A 19,381-nucleotide genomic window follows, 5' to 3' on the forward strand; every position below is an offset into this window, starting at 1 on the left:
GTTCTTTGGGCACAGAGCTCAAAAAAAGTAACGCAACGGAATTATAACATCGTAATCAGCGAGTTGTTTGCTATGTCTCCCATCTCGCTGTGAAACGGAGACACCTCTTTCTCGCTTATTAGGGAGAGAGGGAGAGAGCCTGTGGTATGTCAAATTACTGGGTGAACGAGTAGTCCTTGGGGTACTGCAAGTCTGTTTCTTTATTAATGCTTTGCTGCTCGCTTGAGTGCTCGGTTTAGGGTGCCGATGTTTTTTTTTCTGGTGGGGGAGGGGGAGTCATTACCTTGCTGCTGCTGATGAGTAGGAGGGGAGAGCTGGGGGGGGCTTTGGGGTTCTAACATTTAACTGTCCTTCATTTTCTGGGGCACTCCTCTGTTCTTGTGGACGGTTGCGAAGAAAAAGAATTTCAGGATGCATATTGTATACATTTCTCTGACATTAAATGTACCTTTGAAACCTTTATATTTAATACAGCAATTAGGTCACTGTGAATAAATTAACTATTACTCCCCAGGCAATAAATGTTAGCAAAGGACTGATTTTTAATTTAGAAATACCAGATAATAAAGGACATGGTCCATTTACGGAAACTGCCATTACCTCATTGAGTAGTAAAATATTTCCATAAAGTTCTGCTTGGTTACAGGTAGCCTCTAAACAGCTGTAATTATTTTTACGAAGCCAATGAGTGGTGTTTATCAGCTTCAATTTTTCTTAGGTGATAGTTGAGTAGAAGGATAAATATAAATGTTTGTCTGATTAAACTTTACTACAAACAGAAACTCCTGGAAATATTCAGCAGGTCAGGCCACATCTGTGGGAGCGGAAATGAAGTTAATATTTCACGTCAAAGATTCTTTGTCAAAACTGGGAAGGAGGGAAAATAAGTATTTCCAGAATTTTTCTATTTTTTTTACATTTTCAGAATTTGTAGATTTTTGATTTGTGTCAGATTGCACTTTGCAATTTGAAAACAAGGTTTAGATGCTTCAAAGCTGTAACTGCTTTAAAAGACAAGTGACGATGGTTTAAAGTTAATAATTAAAAGTCTACCTCTCCCAAAGTACCATAAAATAATATCTATTGCAGGACTAATCCTTTTTCCCTCTGGCCATGATTGAGCAGTCTGTCATGTGCAGTATTTACGAATAATATGCATATTTGGGCTGAGTAGACACATGTTGAAAAGAAAAAGTTGAGTGGTGAATTAATTATTTTAAGCAAAATAAACTTTATTCATAATAAAAAAGACTTACAAGAATAAATCATTTAGTACGTTTTCATCCATAGTCCATGCTTTCCATACTGTTGTACTGTATTCGTACACACCAACAGCAGTGCTGCCACTCATGTGACACTTTAGGATGGTATACTACAACAATAATAATTGAAGGCTTCCTTTTCTATTTCGGCACTATCCCCTCCAGTAGGAGAATCCTACTCTCTGGTCCTTTTCCCGCCGAGACCTCGCGGTGGCTGCTCCAAGTTCAGTGTCCTCCACTGACATCTCAATGTGCTGGCAGACCAAAGAGCACCTTTCACTAAGTTGTTGTATTAATTGACTCTTTAAAAATTGTGAAGGGTTTTGAGGGATCAAGTACATAAATAATGTTTCCACTTTTGGAGGAAGGTGATCAATATCAAACTTAGGCCATTAATATCAAGGTGCTACCAGGGAATTAAATGGGGAATCCGGAAGAAATATCTGTACCCACAGAATTGTGGAAGTATAGAATTTGTTACCATAGCAAAAGGCAGAGGTGAATAACATTTCTGCATTTAAATGAAAAGGTAACATTCTTATGTGAGGAGAGGGAATAATGCTGATAGATTGAACTGACAAAGGATGCCAGAAGTTTAGAGACTATAATTAGTAACATGGAATGGTTGGATGTGGAACTTACAATTTTCTGCAATAGAATTTGTACCATTACTAGGAAAATCGGAAGGATTTTTTTTTGCTGTAAGGCTTCAGTGATATCTTTGCATGTATAAGCTTAACGGTATTAATTAATACAGTAATCTCAGTTGACATTGCACATTCGGTCAAGAAGAATCAATGCAGACAGAAAACTGGGGTTCATGATTAGATGTATGATAGATTTTCTCAATTTCTTGCAACACTATGCTTCAGTTTTTTGAGTTTTATTTTTTTTTGTGATCATTGATCAGATCCAAGGACACTCTTGCTGTTTTTAGTCGCAAGAGTTAGGCATTTCTATTAGGGGACTTGCTCTGCACTTAGTCCCCAATGGCCCCATAACAGGAGCCAAAATTAGAAACTACAGTACAAATTCAAGCTGAGATAGAAATATAAATTCATTACTACTTTGAAATATGAATTCCAGTGACTGGCCCACATAAGCAAGTATGTGACTACAGAAAATTGCAATATCTTTTGGATTGAAAATACCATAGTCATTGTCTGCAGCATATTCCCAAATTAACTTCCAGTGATCACGAGTTTGCTGGTTTCTCAGTTCAGAAACTTATTGTAAGCCAAACCTGACATATGCTGATGCCCAACATCTGTAAAGATATCAGCATAACGTAAGGAGATAGCTTGGAATTTGGGTGTCAAAAAACAGCAGCCATTTTCACTATATCTTCTGTTGAGTAAAAAATGATCAAAATCCATAATGATGATGAAAACCTGTAGTCTCCTTTATGCTGTTATGTGTTTAGAAATGCACCTCCCCAAGTTGACTCAGAACTCACTATAATAAATACTTGTTACAAATGTTATGGGGGACGGGAAGATGAGGGTGTTGATAGGTGGGTGATGGTTGTGCATAGTCAGTGGAAGTCAGATTCCAATTCTCATTATAAATACAGAAAATCCTGCAGCGTCTCAGAAAGGCAGGCAGCAAATGTGGAAAGAGAAACATTTTTAGGGCGAAAAACCTTCCTAAGAAATTTATTTGTCTTGATTTGCAAGTGACACCTGTCCAGTTGAGTGTTTCTGGCATTTTCTAAGGTATCTTAGAGTAACAGCATTGGCAGTTTTTGATTATTAAGACTGCCATTCCTGATTGTTAGTGCGTCAGATTTCAGTTGAGAGTAGGCTGTCATGGTTGTGAGTAATTTGCTAGGCCCATACAAAAAGACTACCTGGATGCTTAATTGAAGTTTGGGGTGATGGAAGCATGATGTGCCCACAGAATCTTAAATCAGTGCAGTATATTTTTAGGTGAAGCTAGAACAGAGTGCTGCTGAAAGAAAACTAAATTACAGATACCAGAAGGTGATTTCCAACATGGTGATCTAATGTGGAGCTTTAGTTTTGCATTTTATGATAACTTCTGAACTCTCTGATTAGATTCTTAGCCTGTAATCAATCTCATTCATCCTGTCTCTCTTTAACCCATTCAGGAATGCTCTGACATTTCTATACTGAGTTTTAAATCTAACCAGATCAATACCCTCCTATTTATAGGAGATGTGTTGTGAATTATGGAATGCCTGTAATGTTGGACTTTCTCTAATTCCACTTTTGTGATCATCTGAAATTTACGATGCCATAAATTATTCCACTCCTATCATTGAATAATGTGTGACAGTTAGTTCTCAGACCAATTCCATTCCTCTGAAAAGATGTCTATCAAAAAAGAAGGAATCTTAAAAATCAGTAATGAAAAATATGATGAACTTCACCCCTTTTATCTCTCATTTGAGTCCTTTTATTTTAAAACTTGGTGATGACATCTTTAAGATCTGACTGGTATGGAGCCAACATATGCAACAGTAGCAATAATAACAAAGAACTGAGGAAAGCATAAAGATAGAAATACCCAACAGACTGAGCAGTAATCACAGAGGGAGATATGTTTCAAATTAATAATCTCTTTAAAATTCATTTCCAACCGCAGAATCAACTGCTATTGACTCTTAAACGACCCTGTATCTTAAATCATACCATTTGTAAAGTTACCACTAGCTTATTGGTGCAACACACAAAATTCTAGAGGAATTCAGTGGGGATGGCAGCATCATTGGAGAGAAATGGATGATCGTCCTTTTGGGTCAGGAAATGAAAAAAAAAGCATTCATCAGGGACAAATCAGGACAAATGAAAGATCTTGACCTGAAACATTGACTGTCTATTTCACATCATTGACGCTGCCTGGCCCATTGAGTTCCTCCTACATTTTGTGCGTTGCTCCAGACTTCCAGCATCTACAGTCTCCCTTGCGGCAGTAGTTTATTTGTGTTTTCCCCACGCGTTTCTACAGGTACCTCCTACGCATTCTCTCATTCTTCCATTCACACATTCTCATTCATTTACTCCCTGAAAACACTAATGTCTCACTTCTGTGTGATTTCAGAAATTCCAACAAAGTTTGAACCCTTACATAAGCATCCGTCTTTCATTCTTTGCATCTTCTGTAGAACCTGCAATCAATTGAAAGTATTGCAGCAATACCAGATCATGTCCACATTCAACACTTATGTACATCTGGCAATAAGACTTCACTCTGAACTATTCCATATTGATTTGAGTGGAACTGAATTTCAGAAGCTGTATTTACGATCATTTTTGCACACTTAACACAGTGAGAACTAATTTTCACACATTTGTGCACTTATGTGATTTAATAGAAATGAATTTTGGAAGTGACATTCAATGTTTAGCTATTACCATATTGTCAGATTAGTGAAATCTATTATGATGAAACCCTACAGTTTCTAGAAGGGTTCAATAAAATTGTCAAAGAGCATAGCTGTTAGCAAAACTTAGCCCCACTTAAAGTAAGAAATAAACAGAAAAAGTTTTATTAGTTTATCAACTACTATTCTAGGTAATATCAACAAACCCAGTATAGTTGGAGATAGGGTCCTGATGTTTTGCTTGTATGTTCCATAATGCAAAATGGACAGTACAAATATCCACAGAATTGATAGAAACTCTTGAAATTTTATATGATGTCCAGAAAATGAAACTTCCGGTTTGATTTCACCAAAGCACTGAAATTGAGGAAATATTTGCTAATGACTACTATCCTACCTTATCTATAGTAATAGTATTTAGGATATAAAACTACAGGGTTTAACTTGTTCTCCCACATCTCACCACCAGCCAAACCCAAATTGAAAAATATATCCTCTATGAATGTTCAGATGAAAATGCAGTCTTTAAAGGATTGCTGTTACTGCTCAGTGTTTGTAGTTTTCAAGGTTATACGTACATGAAAGCTATCAGCAGATTTCAACAATAATGTGTAGGAAGCATCACCAAATTGTCTCCCAAATACTCTACCCGGAAAAAATCACAGCAGTTTACCACTTAGATAACTTAAAATTATTTTGAAAACTTAAACGAATTTTACAGAATCCATCAAGTTATTTCATTTGCTTTCTCTTTGTGTGAAAGAAATTGCAATATAGTGGTTTTGAGAGGCTCAGTTCCGCAACTTTGGTCAACGTTAGTACAAATCTTACAGTCCATCAATCATCACTATTGCTGCTCTTTCATTAACAGCGATAATTCTCGAAAATGATTGATGCTACTGATGCAGTTCTTGGAACATTTAACATTGCCTGGCTTTAACAAGCCCTTCATCATCTCAATCTCTTCATCCAATATATAAGCACTATCTTGTTTATCATAATCTAAAGATGCTTAAAGCATACAGCCAACAACTCCCTTACACAGTGCTTCAATTTCTGCTACAGAAATGTCCATTAGAGCCTGACCAGTAATGACTGATGAAGCATAGGGAGATGCATTTATTTGCATTGGCTAAATGATGTATTAACATTTGCCTTTCTTGAAATTCCAGAGCAGAAGGTTCATTTTTCTTTATTGCACCTCTTAAGTGATGGTGCTCCTTTCTGTAAGCTCTGGTCGTCAATTTAAAGTCTATTTTACAATTTCTGAGACCAACCAGCCAATGCATCTTTTATGCTTTCAGATGCAGTTGCAGAATTGTCAGTAAATAAATGAACACAATAGAATTTCAACCATCTTAAATGGGAAGAAAAAATAATTACAAGTAAAAATGAGGCTAAGCACAAAGCTTAAGTATTTCAGTAAATTCTAAATGTGTATATTTAAAAATTATTTTTGGAATATAAACTCATCAGAGCTTTCCTATTTTAAATTACGATCCCTGAGTAATGCATCATGGGGGAAGATAAAATCTGTGTTTATTCAAAATCAAATGTATCATTTTTCTTACATCTAACACACAAAACATTTATCCAACATAGAGTATAAGAATGCCTTTTCTCTTATATCAGGTTGTGCCATTTTGTTATATCCAGATATCATGCTTTGGTACATAGTTAATTGACCAAAATTTGTTCTGTTACAATGTAGGAGAAAAACCTAGTGATGCCCCTGCACCGACTCACACATCCTTGTTAGTATGCACAAGGAATATTTGTTGTAACGTTTTCCCCCAACGTTGCAAAGTTAGTTGTGTCTAATAATTGAAAACCTTGTCTTAGATTTAAGCAATGCATAACTCAAACTTTTTTAAAATACTGTGCAAGATGTTCAGCGATTTTGTCCAAGTAGATTTACTCAAGGAATACCCGTTATAATACAGACCTAACACATCTTTATGTATGAGCTTTTTATACTGTTAAATTGCAACATCAGCCAGGCTGCCAGAAGGGGATTCTGCCTCTTATCCTTTGTACTATGCTGTGTGAGAGTGTTACTGTGTGCTTGTGCTGTGTAGCAGGTCCTGGTTATCTGACAGATTGTGCAAAATGATACTTTTTGTCAGACTGACCTTTTTCGACTACATGGAAGCATACAAAACCTCAGAGGCTTTCCCTGCATTTTGTAATGTGCTTGACTTGCCACTGATGTTTCATTTATCACTTTGCATGAAAAAGAATGGAACCTGTTCCTCTGATCACTTACATTCAATGTGCCCTAACCACTTAATTAAAACTAATTAGCCTGGACATCTATAATATTAATACCTTATTAAGGGTGCTGAGCATGTTAAACCAACTCAGTTAGTATCCTACACCTTGGATTTTATAACCTGAGCTATTAATGCCAATCAGAAATTCCAGGTGAAGGATTAAATACACACTGTTTAATTTCTCAGGTGGGAATATTTGTCTGGATCTGTTAGGTATAGAAGGAGGGTAATGAATTTGTATTGCTCAATTGACAAGGTGTATGTAACATATTTAACCACTCAACTGTTAAGTTTCTTATGTTCCTTGCTCTTGGGTGTAAAAATCTACACAATTAAGATATACATTTAAAATATATTGCTTACATTTTAACTACGAGGGATGATTGTTAAGTTCGTGGCTTAAGGTAGAAGGAGTCAATTTTAGAAAACCTAGCACATTTATTTTTCCTACATATACACACTTAGTCCAGCGGTCGTGGAGCATACGGATCCCTTCTTTGTAGATGAGTTATTAACTTCAAACTTTCTGCATTTTCACTCAAAGAGTTGAACTACACGTGCATGTAACAAGAGCTGTATAACTCATCTCCTTCTACCTAAGGCCACAAACTTATCAATCACCCCTGCTGTGGACCACTTCTACAAAGAAGGGATCCGTATGCTCCACGACCGCTGGACTAAGTGTGTAAATGTAGGAGGGGATGATGTTGAAAAATAAATGTGCTAGGTTTTCTAAAATTGACTCCTTCTACTTTATGCCACGAAGTTATCAATCACCCCTCGTTTAACCAACAATACTGTTCTTAGCCAATATGACAATGTGATAAAGTTCCAACTCAATGTATTATCATGAGAATGTCATACAATCAGTAATGAACTGTAAAAGCTAGTATTCGAATTCTGTAAGTTTGCAGTGAAATGTATATTCTTATTTCATGAAAATACAAAACTAGACAATGTAAATACACATTCTGGATCGTGAACATCCAACACAAATTCGGTCCATTGTTCCTAAAGTGGAATGAATGCAAGGCTTGGGTATGAATGAGGTTCAAGATGTGATCTCCTTCTATGGCAGTGAGTCAAGATTGTGGCAGAAGTGAGTTGTGGGGAGGATCATGCGCTCTGGGTCTTTGGAGATCAGGGAGGCTCACTGATGATGACTGAGTGGGCAGAAGCAGCCTAGAAGCAGAGCATAAACACAAAACATTCTGCTGATGCTGGGGTCAAAGCAACAAGCACAAAGCACTGGAGGAACTCAGCAGGTCGGGCAGCATTGGTAGAAACGGACAGTCAACGTTTAGGGCCGAGACCCTTCATCAGGACTGAAGAGGGAGGGGGCAGGGGCCCTATAAAAAAGGTCGGGGGAGTGTGGGAAGGAGAAGGCTGGAAGGTTCCAGGTGGAAAAACCAGTAAGGGGAAAGATAAAGGGGTGGGGGAGGTGATAGGCAGGAAAGGTGAAGAAGGAATAGGGGAAAGCACAATGGGTAGTAGAAGGAGGCGGAACCATGCAAGAGGGTAGATAGACCAGCTAAAAGTGAAGGGAATGGGTGTGCTAAGAGATTATGGGATGATCAGACGGCATCAGCAGTGATGGATGTGTGTGTGTGTGTGTGTGTGTGTGTGTGTGTGTGTGAGATCAGTAATAATTGCTATTTATAGAGGGTACTGAGAGCAGGACGATGAACTCCTCAACTACCTATTTAGTAATACTAGGCTGCGTAACCAGTCCTGAAGAAGACTCCAGCTGACTAGTTAAAAGCTACTCAGGTGTTTCCATAGGCATAAGGTGCATATTTAAATTTTGTATGTATGATGTATACAGGGTGTTATCATTGTGCAGGTCCAGCTGCCTCCCGGTGATATGTTGCCAATAATTTTGTCTTCTGCTTTTGTCTACTAATGGCTCTCCAGACGCATCCATTTTAGCTTCTCTCTGCTTTTCTTGCAATGCAGATAACATAGAGAAAATGTAAAAAAATCAGTATAATACCATGCATAGTATATTTATAGCATTACTTTACTGTGCAACAAAACAGATAATTGAGACACCCTCCAGTCTGGTGCAGCCTGCAGACCAAAGATTGAAATGAGAAACAATGGAATGCACTGTATGTTATCATATCAGTTCATCTGATAATAAAATATAGACTTGTAAGTCCATGGGACACACGTTCTTTTAAATCAGTGTGACCCTGCACCATTGCATATGCTTCTAGATTAATTAATGCCATTTTGTACAACCTACTGTTCTAGATCAATCTGACACCATGCAATGTAACATGCATTTCTAGATCAATGACATGCCAGGCAGTGTGACATACTGTTCTAGACCAGTGAAGTACAATGTAGCATGCAGTCTTCAAGCAGTTTCAAGCTATCCTATTATTGTAAGTACAAAACTATGTTTTGTTTTTAAATAAATGTAATGCTGCAGTGAGCTTTATGTGTGCTCTCAGTAAGTTATGCACCTGTTAAGATGTGAGTATTACAAAATGAAAATCATATGTGTACCAAATAATTCACTGCTTTAACCCTTGGCCATTTGTCAAACTGAAAATCTGCTTGGAAATTCATTTAATTGGTTGGATATCCTTCAGAGCACACAGTGGGTTTAAGTAAAGCATTACTTAGTTTTTAAGCAACACACGTCAAAGTTGCTGGTGAATCTCTTACTAGCTCTTTCTTCAGTTAGTCCTGACGAAGGGTCTCAGCCTGAAACGTCGACTGTACCCATTCCTAGAGATGCTGCCTGACCTGCTGCATTCACCAGCAACTTTGATGTGTGTTGGTTGAATTTCCAGCATCTGCAGAATTCTTCGTGTTTGCGTAACTTAGTTTTTAAGTCTTGTGACATTATACGTTGCTTATTAAAGAATAAACAGGGACACAATGAACAAATAAGATATTAGATTAGAAATAATTGTGCATGCAGAGCAATACTGCAAACGGATATCCAGCTGCCGGATTTAATTGCGTAATTGTGATAACCATTACAAAGCCTGTGAATTTGTTCGGGATCTTCTGTGTAGATGGCGCTCAGGTGCCTTAAAGTACACAGATGTGTAGTGGCATCCAAAATCACACAGTACATGTCAAATATTTCTCATATATTATTATTATATAGAAGAGATCATTTGGCCCATTGAATCTACACTTGGCCCTCAGAACAATCCCACTCATCTACTTATTCCCAGTGACCTGTTTTCACTTACATGCCCATCAATGCTATCCTGATTTTGTCCCACCCACACATACTAAAGGTGACGTACTGTAGACATTTATACTCACTAACCACAGTCACTTTGGGAGGTGGGAGGCAACCAAGACTCTTGAGGAAAACCCTTTGAGATTATAGGAGGAATGTATAAACTCCACACTAATAGCACTGGAGGTCAGTATTAGTTGCTGGAGCTGTGTAGCAGAGGCCATACGCAGAAGTACAGGCCACTCTTACAGAAAAAAAAAGCTGTCATTACAAACGTCAGAAACAAGAGAAAACCTGCAGATGCTGGAAATCCAAACAACACACAGAAAATGCTGGAGGAACTCAGCAGGCCAGGAAAAGAACCCAGTCCTACCGCCGAGCTTGTACACTTTTCCTAGATGGTGTCTGCCCTGCTGTGTTCCTCCAGCATTTTGTGTGTCTTACTACAAATGTCAGACCTGCTTCTGAAATATTTAACGAGTGCCCATCTCAAGATTGGTAGTCTGGTACAGTTAGCTCTTTGCCATCACAATGCAAAGACGGTCATCCCTCCCATCATGACAATCACGATGCAGGTAATTTTTAAGTTTTAAGAGAACCCAGTGATATGGGACTAGTACTAGAAGGTAATGCTAAGGCAAGAGTTCAGTTTTGGTTTTATTGGAAGGTAGAGCAGGCACAATAGGCCAACTAACCTATTCCTATTCCTACTACATCTGTATTCATGCCAGCCTCCAGTTCTCTGAGCTGATCCTCGTGCATCCAATCTACTTCTTTCCTCCTACTCACCCTCCCCTTCTCTCCACCATAACGCTCCCTTGCAATCCTTAATCCAGACTGGTGTTCCTGTGAAAGGTCCAAAGGAGAAGTATTGAATAATCATGGTCTGTTCTAATGCCAGCATAGAAGAGTTTCTTTGCCAAATTTTGCCTTGTCTGTTTTCACTTGGGCCATTGTCTGCCACTTGATAGGGTGCAAATCAATGGGATGCAAGAAGAGGTTGGTTTTCCCACAATGGTCAAGGAAAATTGATGACCCATTGCTTGGTTCTTAACTGATGCAGGAGCTTTGAAATATAAATGTAACATGTGCAACTGAAAGAGAGAAATCACTTGTTGAAATAGACCTATTTGTCGTGCACTTCCAAAAGAATACCATTGATTATGGAGGTAGGGGAGCAGTGTGAACTCGATCAGAGCAGTGTGGCATTCAAAAGCCTGGATGGTCAGAATCTGTTTGGTATTGATGAAATTATTTAAAATGTATTTCAGAAGCAGTGAGAAATTGAAAGAAGTTTCTCTGCACTGGGTATATGGGAATGATGTTAAATTGATTTGTTTTATTCTAACGGGATAGTGCCTTCTCACTGTGGAAGAGGTATTTTCTTCCTTTGTCCTTGCAACAATAAAAAAGCGTGCTTGGAAATTGTTTTACGTCAACTTTAGCTGCATTGAATACGAGGTAAAGCATTAATGTTTGCTTGGACTTACTAAATTAAACATTAAATTGGTCAAAAATGCATGGGAAGTAGCAATATTTTGATATGATGCTGCATTATGTGATGTACTCTTGTTTTTTTTTTGCCAAGTTAAAATGATTTAGGGTTTATTGTGGTCAAGGCAGAAAGGATGGAAATATACATTATTTAATTTGTGTAATGTTTACTAGTGAACTAATTAAGACTCTCTTTGTTTAGTCTCTTAATGGAAAGGCATCAACAATATAGTACTCATCCATTACTTGGATTCTCTGATAGTGAGAGACCATAAACACTACTTTATGAAACTAGAAAATAAGCTCTTCTACAGCAAAGCATGAATGAACAGATATTCAAAAAAAAAGGAAAAATTAAAAATAACCATTGCTTTACACTTCAAGTAATCCTGTCTGAAGCAAACCCGTTTAAACTTATGTTTCTGAGAGTGCTTTAATTTTTGAAGCATAGGTAAGTTAAGGCACTTTATACAGATTGTGTTAAACAGTCCTCCTGTGTAGTATAGAAATAGTTGGAAACTCAGTTTGTCTGAATACTTTGCCAGTGAGGGCTTGGTCACAGCCAGGCCAATCAATTTACATCCAGGCTGCAAAACTTAAGTTTCTTTAGTCGGAGAGCCAGTTGTAGACAGTTACACCGCATATTGGTAACACCTCCTGAGCCCAGTCTCAAGCCATATCACAGTTTAGAATTATATACGGTAATCACACACCGTAGAAGGAACCATTTGCTCCAGTGAGTCTGTGTTAGATCTATATAAGGCAATCCAGACAGTCCAGTTCACCTTATCCAACTCTATGTTCTTGTGAATGAAGCTTTGTATGAACAACAATAGGAACAGTTTGAATGACAGGCAATGCTTTTGCCTATACCCCCACCACACAGGCCATGCACTCTTCTCACTGCTGCCATCAGGAAGAAGATACAGGAGCCTCTGGACCCGCACCACCAGGTTCAAGAACAGTTATTACCCCTCAACCATCAGGCTCTTCACTCAACTTCACTCACCCCATCATTGAACCGTTCTCAAAACCTATGGACTCATGTTCACGGGCTCTTCATCTCATGCTCTCGATATTTATATCTTCTTATTATTATTTCTTTCTTTTTGTATTTGCACACTTTGTTGTCTTTTTCACATTGTCTATCCATCCTGTTAGGTGGGGTCTTTCATTGATACTGTTATGTTTCTTGGATTTACTGAGTATGCCCACAAGAAAATGAATCTCAGAGTTGTATATAGTGTCATGCTGGCTACAGTATACACTTTGATAATAAACTAAGTTTGAACTTAGAACTTTGTGCAGTGCATAACTCATTCTGGAGAAAATCTGTCACTACATCCTCAGCTCCCCGAGCTGTTATTTTATTGCCTTAAATGTAAGCAGATCTGACATTTAATATTGTTTCATGCTTATGGAAACCACATCAACAGGTTTTCCCTGTCCTGAAATACTACAAGCTATTACATTATCTCATTTGAGTTTAGAGAATAACGCAGAAGTAAAACACCAATTCATATGATTGAGAATACAAGAAGAATATGTATTAGACTGAACACTGGGTGTAGATCCAGCAGCATTTATCTCTACCAGGATTGACACACAAACAATCTAACAAAGCTATTGGTTCTTTTTGTACAGGAGCGGGTGCCCTTTGAGAATCTTGCACAGCAGCTGACAGGAAAATCAGGTGAAGATGTGAAGGCTGGTCCAGGGGTCATTGACCTTACCAGGCCAGAAGATGCAGAAGGTGAGTGGGTGACCCTAAGACACAACAAAATCTTTGTTATTCAGTGAGTAGTCAAATAAAGTAAATTTTAGATAGACTTTTTGTCCTCACTCTTGTATTTTGTCACGAAAATTATCAACAGCTTATTGCAATTAGAAGTTCATTCATTGCTTCATCAAAAACATTTTTGAAAATTGTTATGATCAACAATCACAGTGTAATTCAGGTTTGAATATGCAAAATAAATAAGTGTAATTCATTTGGTATACTTCTAGATGTGCCTATGTGAAATCACATGTGTACCATCTGATCTAATATAAGAAACTTGAATTATACTCCTCAAGACATTTCCAAAGCACTTGAGTGATCTTGGAGTCAAGTATAGGCAGGCAGAAGATGCTTTTATTACTTTTCACTTTAACTCCAAAAAGAATCCAAGTGAATCTGGATTCTGACCCAAATAATGTCTTTATATTCCTAAATGATCCATTTGCCTACATATTCTGGTTCATGGGATGCTAAACTCTGTACGTCTGCAGCAGTTTACAGGAATTCCTTTCTAGATGTTAAAATGCTAGTGAAGATTAATGTATCAGAGTTCTGTGGAAGTTATATATTGGGAATTTGACAGAGTGATTTTATGGCAAAGACAATGTTAACACTCCTAAACCCTTGTGGGAGTAATGTATTTCTTGTGCAGTGGATAAATCTTACTGGATTTATCCACTAGACAACAACATGGAATTTAAAATATCCTTTAAAATTCCCCATACATTCTGAAATGATCCTAAGGTGCAAGTGAAGAAGAATATTTGGATCCCTGGAATAAAAATGCATCAAGTTTTATATTCTTCTCAAACCTTTCCAATTCTGCATACATTTCCCAAGAGAAATTTGCAATAACATGCCAATTATAGCATCATTTCCTTGATTTATGGACAGAATACTCGATATTGCCAATTGTAATCCTGAAATAGAGTAGATATAGAGCAGGGGTTCCTAATCATTTTTATGCCGTTGACCAGTACCATTAAGCAAGGGGTCCATGGACCCCAAGTAGGAAACCCCTGGTCTAGGGGGAAGGATTCTTGGACTATGCGCACAATTATAATTCATTCTATATTTAGAAGACAAGGCTTTAATTTAATTATGGCATCTGAGATGGCGAATGGTTAAAATGGCAAAAATTAAATTTCTTGCACTTTTCCTACTAATAAGCAATTTGATTCTGGAGCTCAGCTGTGGAACATGATAATTACAAATGGATAAATGTCTTATCAATAAGTTCAAAAGAATCTACTGGTACCACTAGACCCCAGCACAATTCCAAATGGGCAGCAACAAGAAGCAGTGTCTCTTGCATGCCAACACATCTTTGACCATGAGGGTCTGACTGATACAGCAGGAGTAAGTACTGTTTGGCATGCCGCACCGTTGGAGGTTCAAGTCTTGGAAATTACTGAGTTAGTAAATCATTCAGGGAAAACACTGTCAGGATGATGGATGTCACAAATGATCAGACACTGATTTCCCACATTGTTTTCACCCTGTTTCCTTAGGTTTCACGAGAGCCTCCTGAATCCCCTGCAGCTTTCCAATAAAAAGATTCTGGTAGTGGCTCAGTGGCACAGCTGGCGGAGCAGCCATCCCACAGCTCCAGCAAGCTGAGCTCATTCCAGAGCTCTGGTGCTGTCTGTGTGGAGTTTGCATGTTTCTTCTGTGTAAATCCTAAAGATATGTAATATGTTGGTCAGTTGACCGATATAAAAACCCCATAATGTGTAAATGGATGGTGGTAGAATCTGGGGTGGGGGGGGGAGTTAAAGGGAAAATGGAGAGAATGAAGTGAAATAGTGTGGGTTTCATATAAATGAGGGCTTGATTATCAGCATGAACTCATTAGGTCATAGGCCGCTTCCTGTTCTTTTTGACTCTATGACACTAGATGATAATAAAAGATGTTATTAAAGTAATTCAGTAGAAACAATGCATCTGCGTAAGCTATTTCTTTTCTAACTAATCAATGGCTGCTCCATATTTACCCTGACTGGTGTTTCAGTCATTGACTAGTTCCCTGTCTGTTTTGTGTTGTGACACCTTGTTGAATGTAAAGGCAATGGGGTGGAGGTTGAGAGTGGAAAAGAGATAATCTAGTTGGGGAGTTTGCAATACTTTCTTAAAGTTAGCGTGAAACTCAACAGTTGAACCCAGGAGCTATGTTAAGTTCTTCAGCTGACTGCAATGCAAGTACTCCACCCAGCTATAGTGACAGTTTTTCTGTCCCATTAAACCAGTGGATTAGTCCATTCAGGAGTGCTGCAAAATATTTATCCTCTTCATCACTGTCTTACTTAAATAACCTGTTCTCATCATAAGGTACCTCAGGTCCAGTATCCTGAAGAAAAAGTATATTTGCAGCCTTAAGGTTATTTCGAGGCACAGAACCAGATATTGTCTTTCTGATTCTCCTTTCATTGGTGTAAAAAAACAAACACTTGTAGAGAATTTTAAAAAGTAAAACACTATATTTTGGCAGCCCAACCTTCTTATTGGTATAGAAGAGTGAACATGAAACCACACCACTAGCCTTGGATGTGCTCGGTCCATGTGAGACCAGAGAATTATTAGCCTCTGCCTCTGGTGGTAGTGTTTCTTTTTGTAGGAGTGTTGGTGTAAGCCATCTCCTTAGGTGGATACCTTCATTACTCCCTCATGTTCTTTATACCACAATCGCCAGTCCAACCCACCCCTTCTCTCAAAAGTTGAGACCACCATTGTTAGCAGGTCTGTGTTGGAAAGACAATATTTGCTTCTGTGTTTTCAAAGTTTTTGCTCCTCTGGACCTTCTTATGTACCTGTAGGTAGAATTTGTTGCATTTTCAGATCCCTCTTTGTGCTTATGCATATGCTTTCTCAATGTTTACACATGTTCGCAACCCTCTGTCTAGCCTGTGACTCTCATGTGAATGTGTCTTCAGGTATGTCTTTCTTGAGACTTATTTCTTATGCCTTGTGCATATCTTTGTCTCTCTCACTCAGTCTCAGCGGAAAATAGTGCTGTCACCAAACCACCCATTTAGCTTCTCTCCTGATTTTCATTTCTGTTGAATCTAATACAGTGTGTCCACACTATTGATCAAAATTATTACCAGAGCATGAATTTGATAGATGTTTTTGAACTTTATACATTTTGCAGAGAATCCTTATTTTTGAACTGCGTACAATTATCATTGTCTTAAATGTTCAAAACTCTTGTTACTATTTTATCAAATTACTGTACATATTGGTTAGACAGCTGAGTAAAAATATGCTACACATTCAGGGCAAACTCAAACTGTAATATAATCTATTTTCTTCTTGCAACATTTAGGTGTAAACTGTGGGGAGAGCTTGCATGACAAAAGCTGCATCTACTTTTGTGTTTCTCATCTGTAACTGCAAAGAGAAACAATTCCTCCCGTGCCAATATTTATCATGCATAAATATTTGTAACAGTTGCCATGGTAGTTTAGAAAAAAAGACAAGAAACAGTAAATGTTGAAAGTTACACCGGGAACAAGGATAAATATTTCTGGAGAAGAATTTAAACTTTAGATAGCGTGTAGGTGAAATTTTGGAAATGTTATCACACAGAGGGACTGTGGTCAGAATAGAAGAGTAACATTTTCCTTCATTTTCAGTCAACCATATGTCCCATGCATCAATTCATCCCACAACCATTAGGACTATTTTTTAACTGCTCAGATGTAAAACATTAGCAGATACCACAAAAGCTTCAGTGAGGTCTTTTGTTTTCTTCCATGTGGTAGGTTAGCAGGTCCTGTGTTGCTTGGGTCGCGTGTTTGCTTTAGCTTACACTGTCAGGAGGGGAGGGGATGGGAACACAAGAAATCTAAGCATGAAATAGACTAATCCAAACGTGGTTTTCAACAGTATTAGACAAATTTTGAAAGGGGCTGATTATCCATTACGATGAATTGACTCCATATGGACTTGGCAATAATAAGTCTATTTTATCCCCCAGTTTTCAATTGATGGTTCAAGTTTCCTCCGGTCTAAGAATTCATACAGAGGATAATCTTTAACATTCTCAATGATCATAGCTATTGATTCCACTTTAGAATACAAACTTGTGAAACCAAAAGGTTTCCCTTTTCATCTTAATGCTACAATGAGGGAATACTAATTTACTTAGTTCAATGAGAATCTTGTTATTTGAAAACAATGTGTTGTCCCTTTCTTGGCCAGCCAAACAGCATGGATAAAGTGCTTTGTTACAACAGCATAATTGTTCCTTTGCTCGACAGAGCTACTCCCCTGTATGCCTGTCCTGAAGGTCCTGGCTCACATGGCATTTACAGCTGTCAGCCAACCTCAGATGGTGTATCTTCCCAGTGAGTCTGGCTAATGAATGGTGGCAAAGTATTCAATTATGACCGCCATTGCATCCAGCCCTGGTTCAGTGCTCAGCCTGTAATTTTTCCACAAGCACGCACACTTTTGTTTAGGGGTCACTGGGCAACAATTAAGACAAGGAACTCTGACTGATTTTGTTTCCTTCTCCATCCCAGTTATGATGATTTGGTACCACCCGGGTGGAGACAAAGTAACTTAGTATGAATCAAGGATCAGACAAGGAACCTGACTGTTTATGGGTCAGTTTGACTTTGGATGGTTAATTTAATAGCTGAGCTTTCAATTTGACAATTTTAATATGCTTTTGACGTAAGGAAGTGACCCTTGAAAACAGTGAATGTCAAAATAGAACCAAATTATCAATTACTATTACACAAAGATCCCAAGTTAATTGTGTAAGGAACAGTTAGCTACCTTTCAAATGCATGCAAACTGTTTTGAAAAATCCACCGTTAATTAATCAATATTTTAATTTCCAATTACTACGTTTTTGTCACCTCCAAATGCAATATTATGTTTCAATTTAAAAGCTGATTAAGCGCATTTCTGTGGATTTTGTTGAAGACTACAATCTAAAAGCTTTTGAAAAATATATCCTTAATACAGAATGTAAATAAATAACATCAGTTGGTCTTTGGCTCCAAGGCAAATTACACTGATACATTGTAAATGATATATTGTCACTTAAAAGGAATACTATTACTTTTACTGGACCCAACAGCTATAATTTGAGAGGGTTACAAATCAAATGTTCACAACATATTGTTCAAAGTGAATCATACTTAGGAGGAGAAAGAAACTGTGCTGTGATTTTCTTATACAGCAAACTTTCAATACTGAAGTAGATGGAGAAGAATTAGGTGTCAGATCAGAAAACTGCTCATGAATTAACTAGCACCGAGCTGCCTCATAAAGCCTTGCATAGTTTGAAAAGGAGAATGTACACTGTTAAATGGAAACCAAGAAAATGAATGCTCTTTCACCTTTTTTTAATTTGTGAGTTGTCGATTCTATGTGGCTATGGATGACATTTATGTCCTCATCCCAATTACTCTTGAGAAGGTATTTTTGGACTTAGAGCAAGAAACTCAAAAGGGAAAAAGAGGGTTGGCATTCATTGCTAGTGGGGTGTAGTGAAGACTTGTTACTATGACTCAACAGGGAATTGGTGAGATCACCCTTGTAGTAATATGGGCAGTTTTAGCCCTCTTCTTTAAGAGAGATATGCACCTATAAGCATCGAAGGTTCACTAGATTGATATCTTGAGGAAAGATGAAGCAGGCTTTGGCTATACTCTTTAGCTCTGGAGAATAAAGTGACCACGTTGAAGTATTTGACTGAAGGGCTTTGTCAGGGGAGGTGCTCTGGGCATATTTCTCTCTATAGAAGAATCTGAAGCTAATTGGGCACAGTCTCACTTAAATGTTTGGATCTTAAGACTGAGGTGAGGAGGAATTTCTTCTTCCAGAGATTCTTGAACCTTTGGACTTCTCCACCCACATATATATTCAGTGCTCTGATAGACTTTTGGAATACAAGCAACTGAGGATTATGAGAATCAGACACCATGATATTGAGGCTAAAAAGTGGATCTTATTGATTGAAAGAGTGTGCTGAAAGGATTGCATGGCCTCTCCCTGCATTTCCTT

General features: G+C 38.0%; 1 protein-coding gene across 22 annotated transcripts in view; it reads left to right on the forward strand.

The window, feature by feature from the left end:
- The window catches only part of sox6 (SRY-box transcription factor 6), a 618,625-nt gene that overhangs the window by 579,989 nt on the left and 19,255 nt on the right, over positions 1 to 19,381 (forward strand). For 18 of the 22 annotated variants that reach the window (XR_011887772.1, XM_072272504.1, XM_072272513.1 and 15 more), the window contains 2 exons: positions 9,176 to 9,271; positions 13,228 to 13,336. Coding sequence is in view for 21 of the 22 variants with exons in the window: in XM_072272504.1 (XP_072128605.1) it covers positions 9,176 to 9,271; positions 13,228 to 13,336 (205 nt within the window). In the remaining variant the exon portion in view is untranslated. The remainder of the gene's footprint in view (positions 1 to 9,175; positions 9,272 to 13,227; positions 13,337 to 19,381) is intronic. The other 4 variants (XM_072272521.1, XM_072272523.1, XM_072272522.1 and 1 more) reach the window with 1 other exon arrangement.

This window comes from Mobula birostris, chromosome 11 (assembly GCF_030028105.1).
Source record: "Mobula birostris isolate sMobBir1 chromosome 11, sMobBir1.hap1, whole genome shotgun sequence".
Lineage (NCBI taxonomy): Eukaryota > Metazoa > Chordata > Chondrichthyes > Myliobatiformes > Myliobatidae > Mobula > Mobula birostris.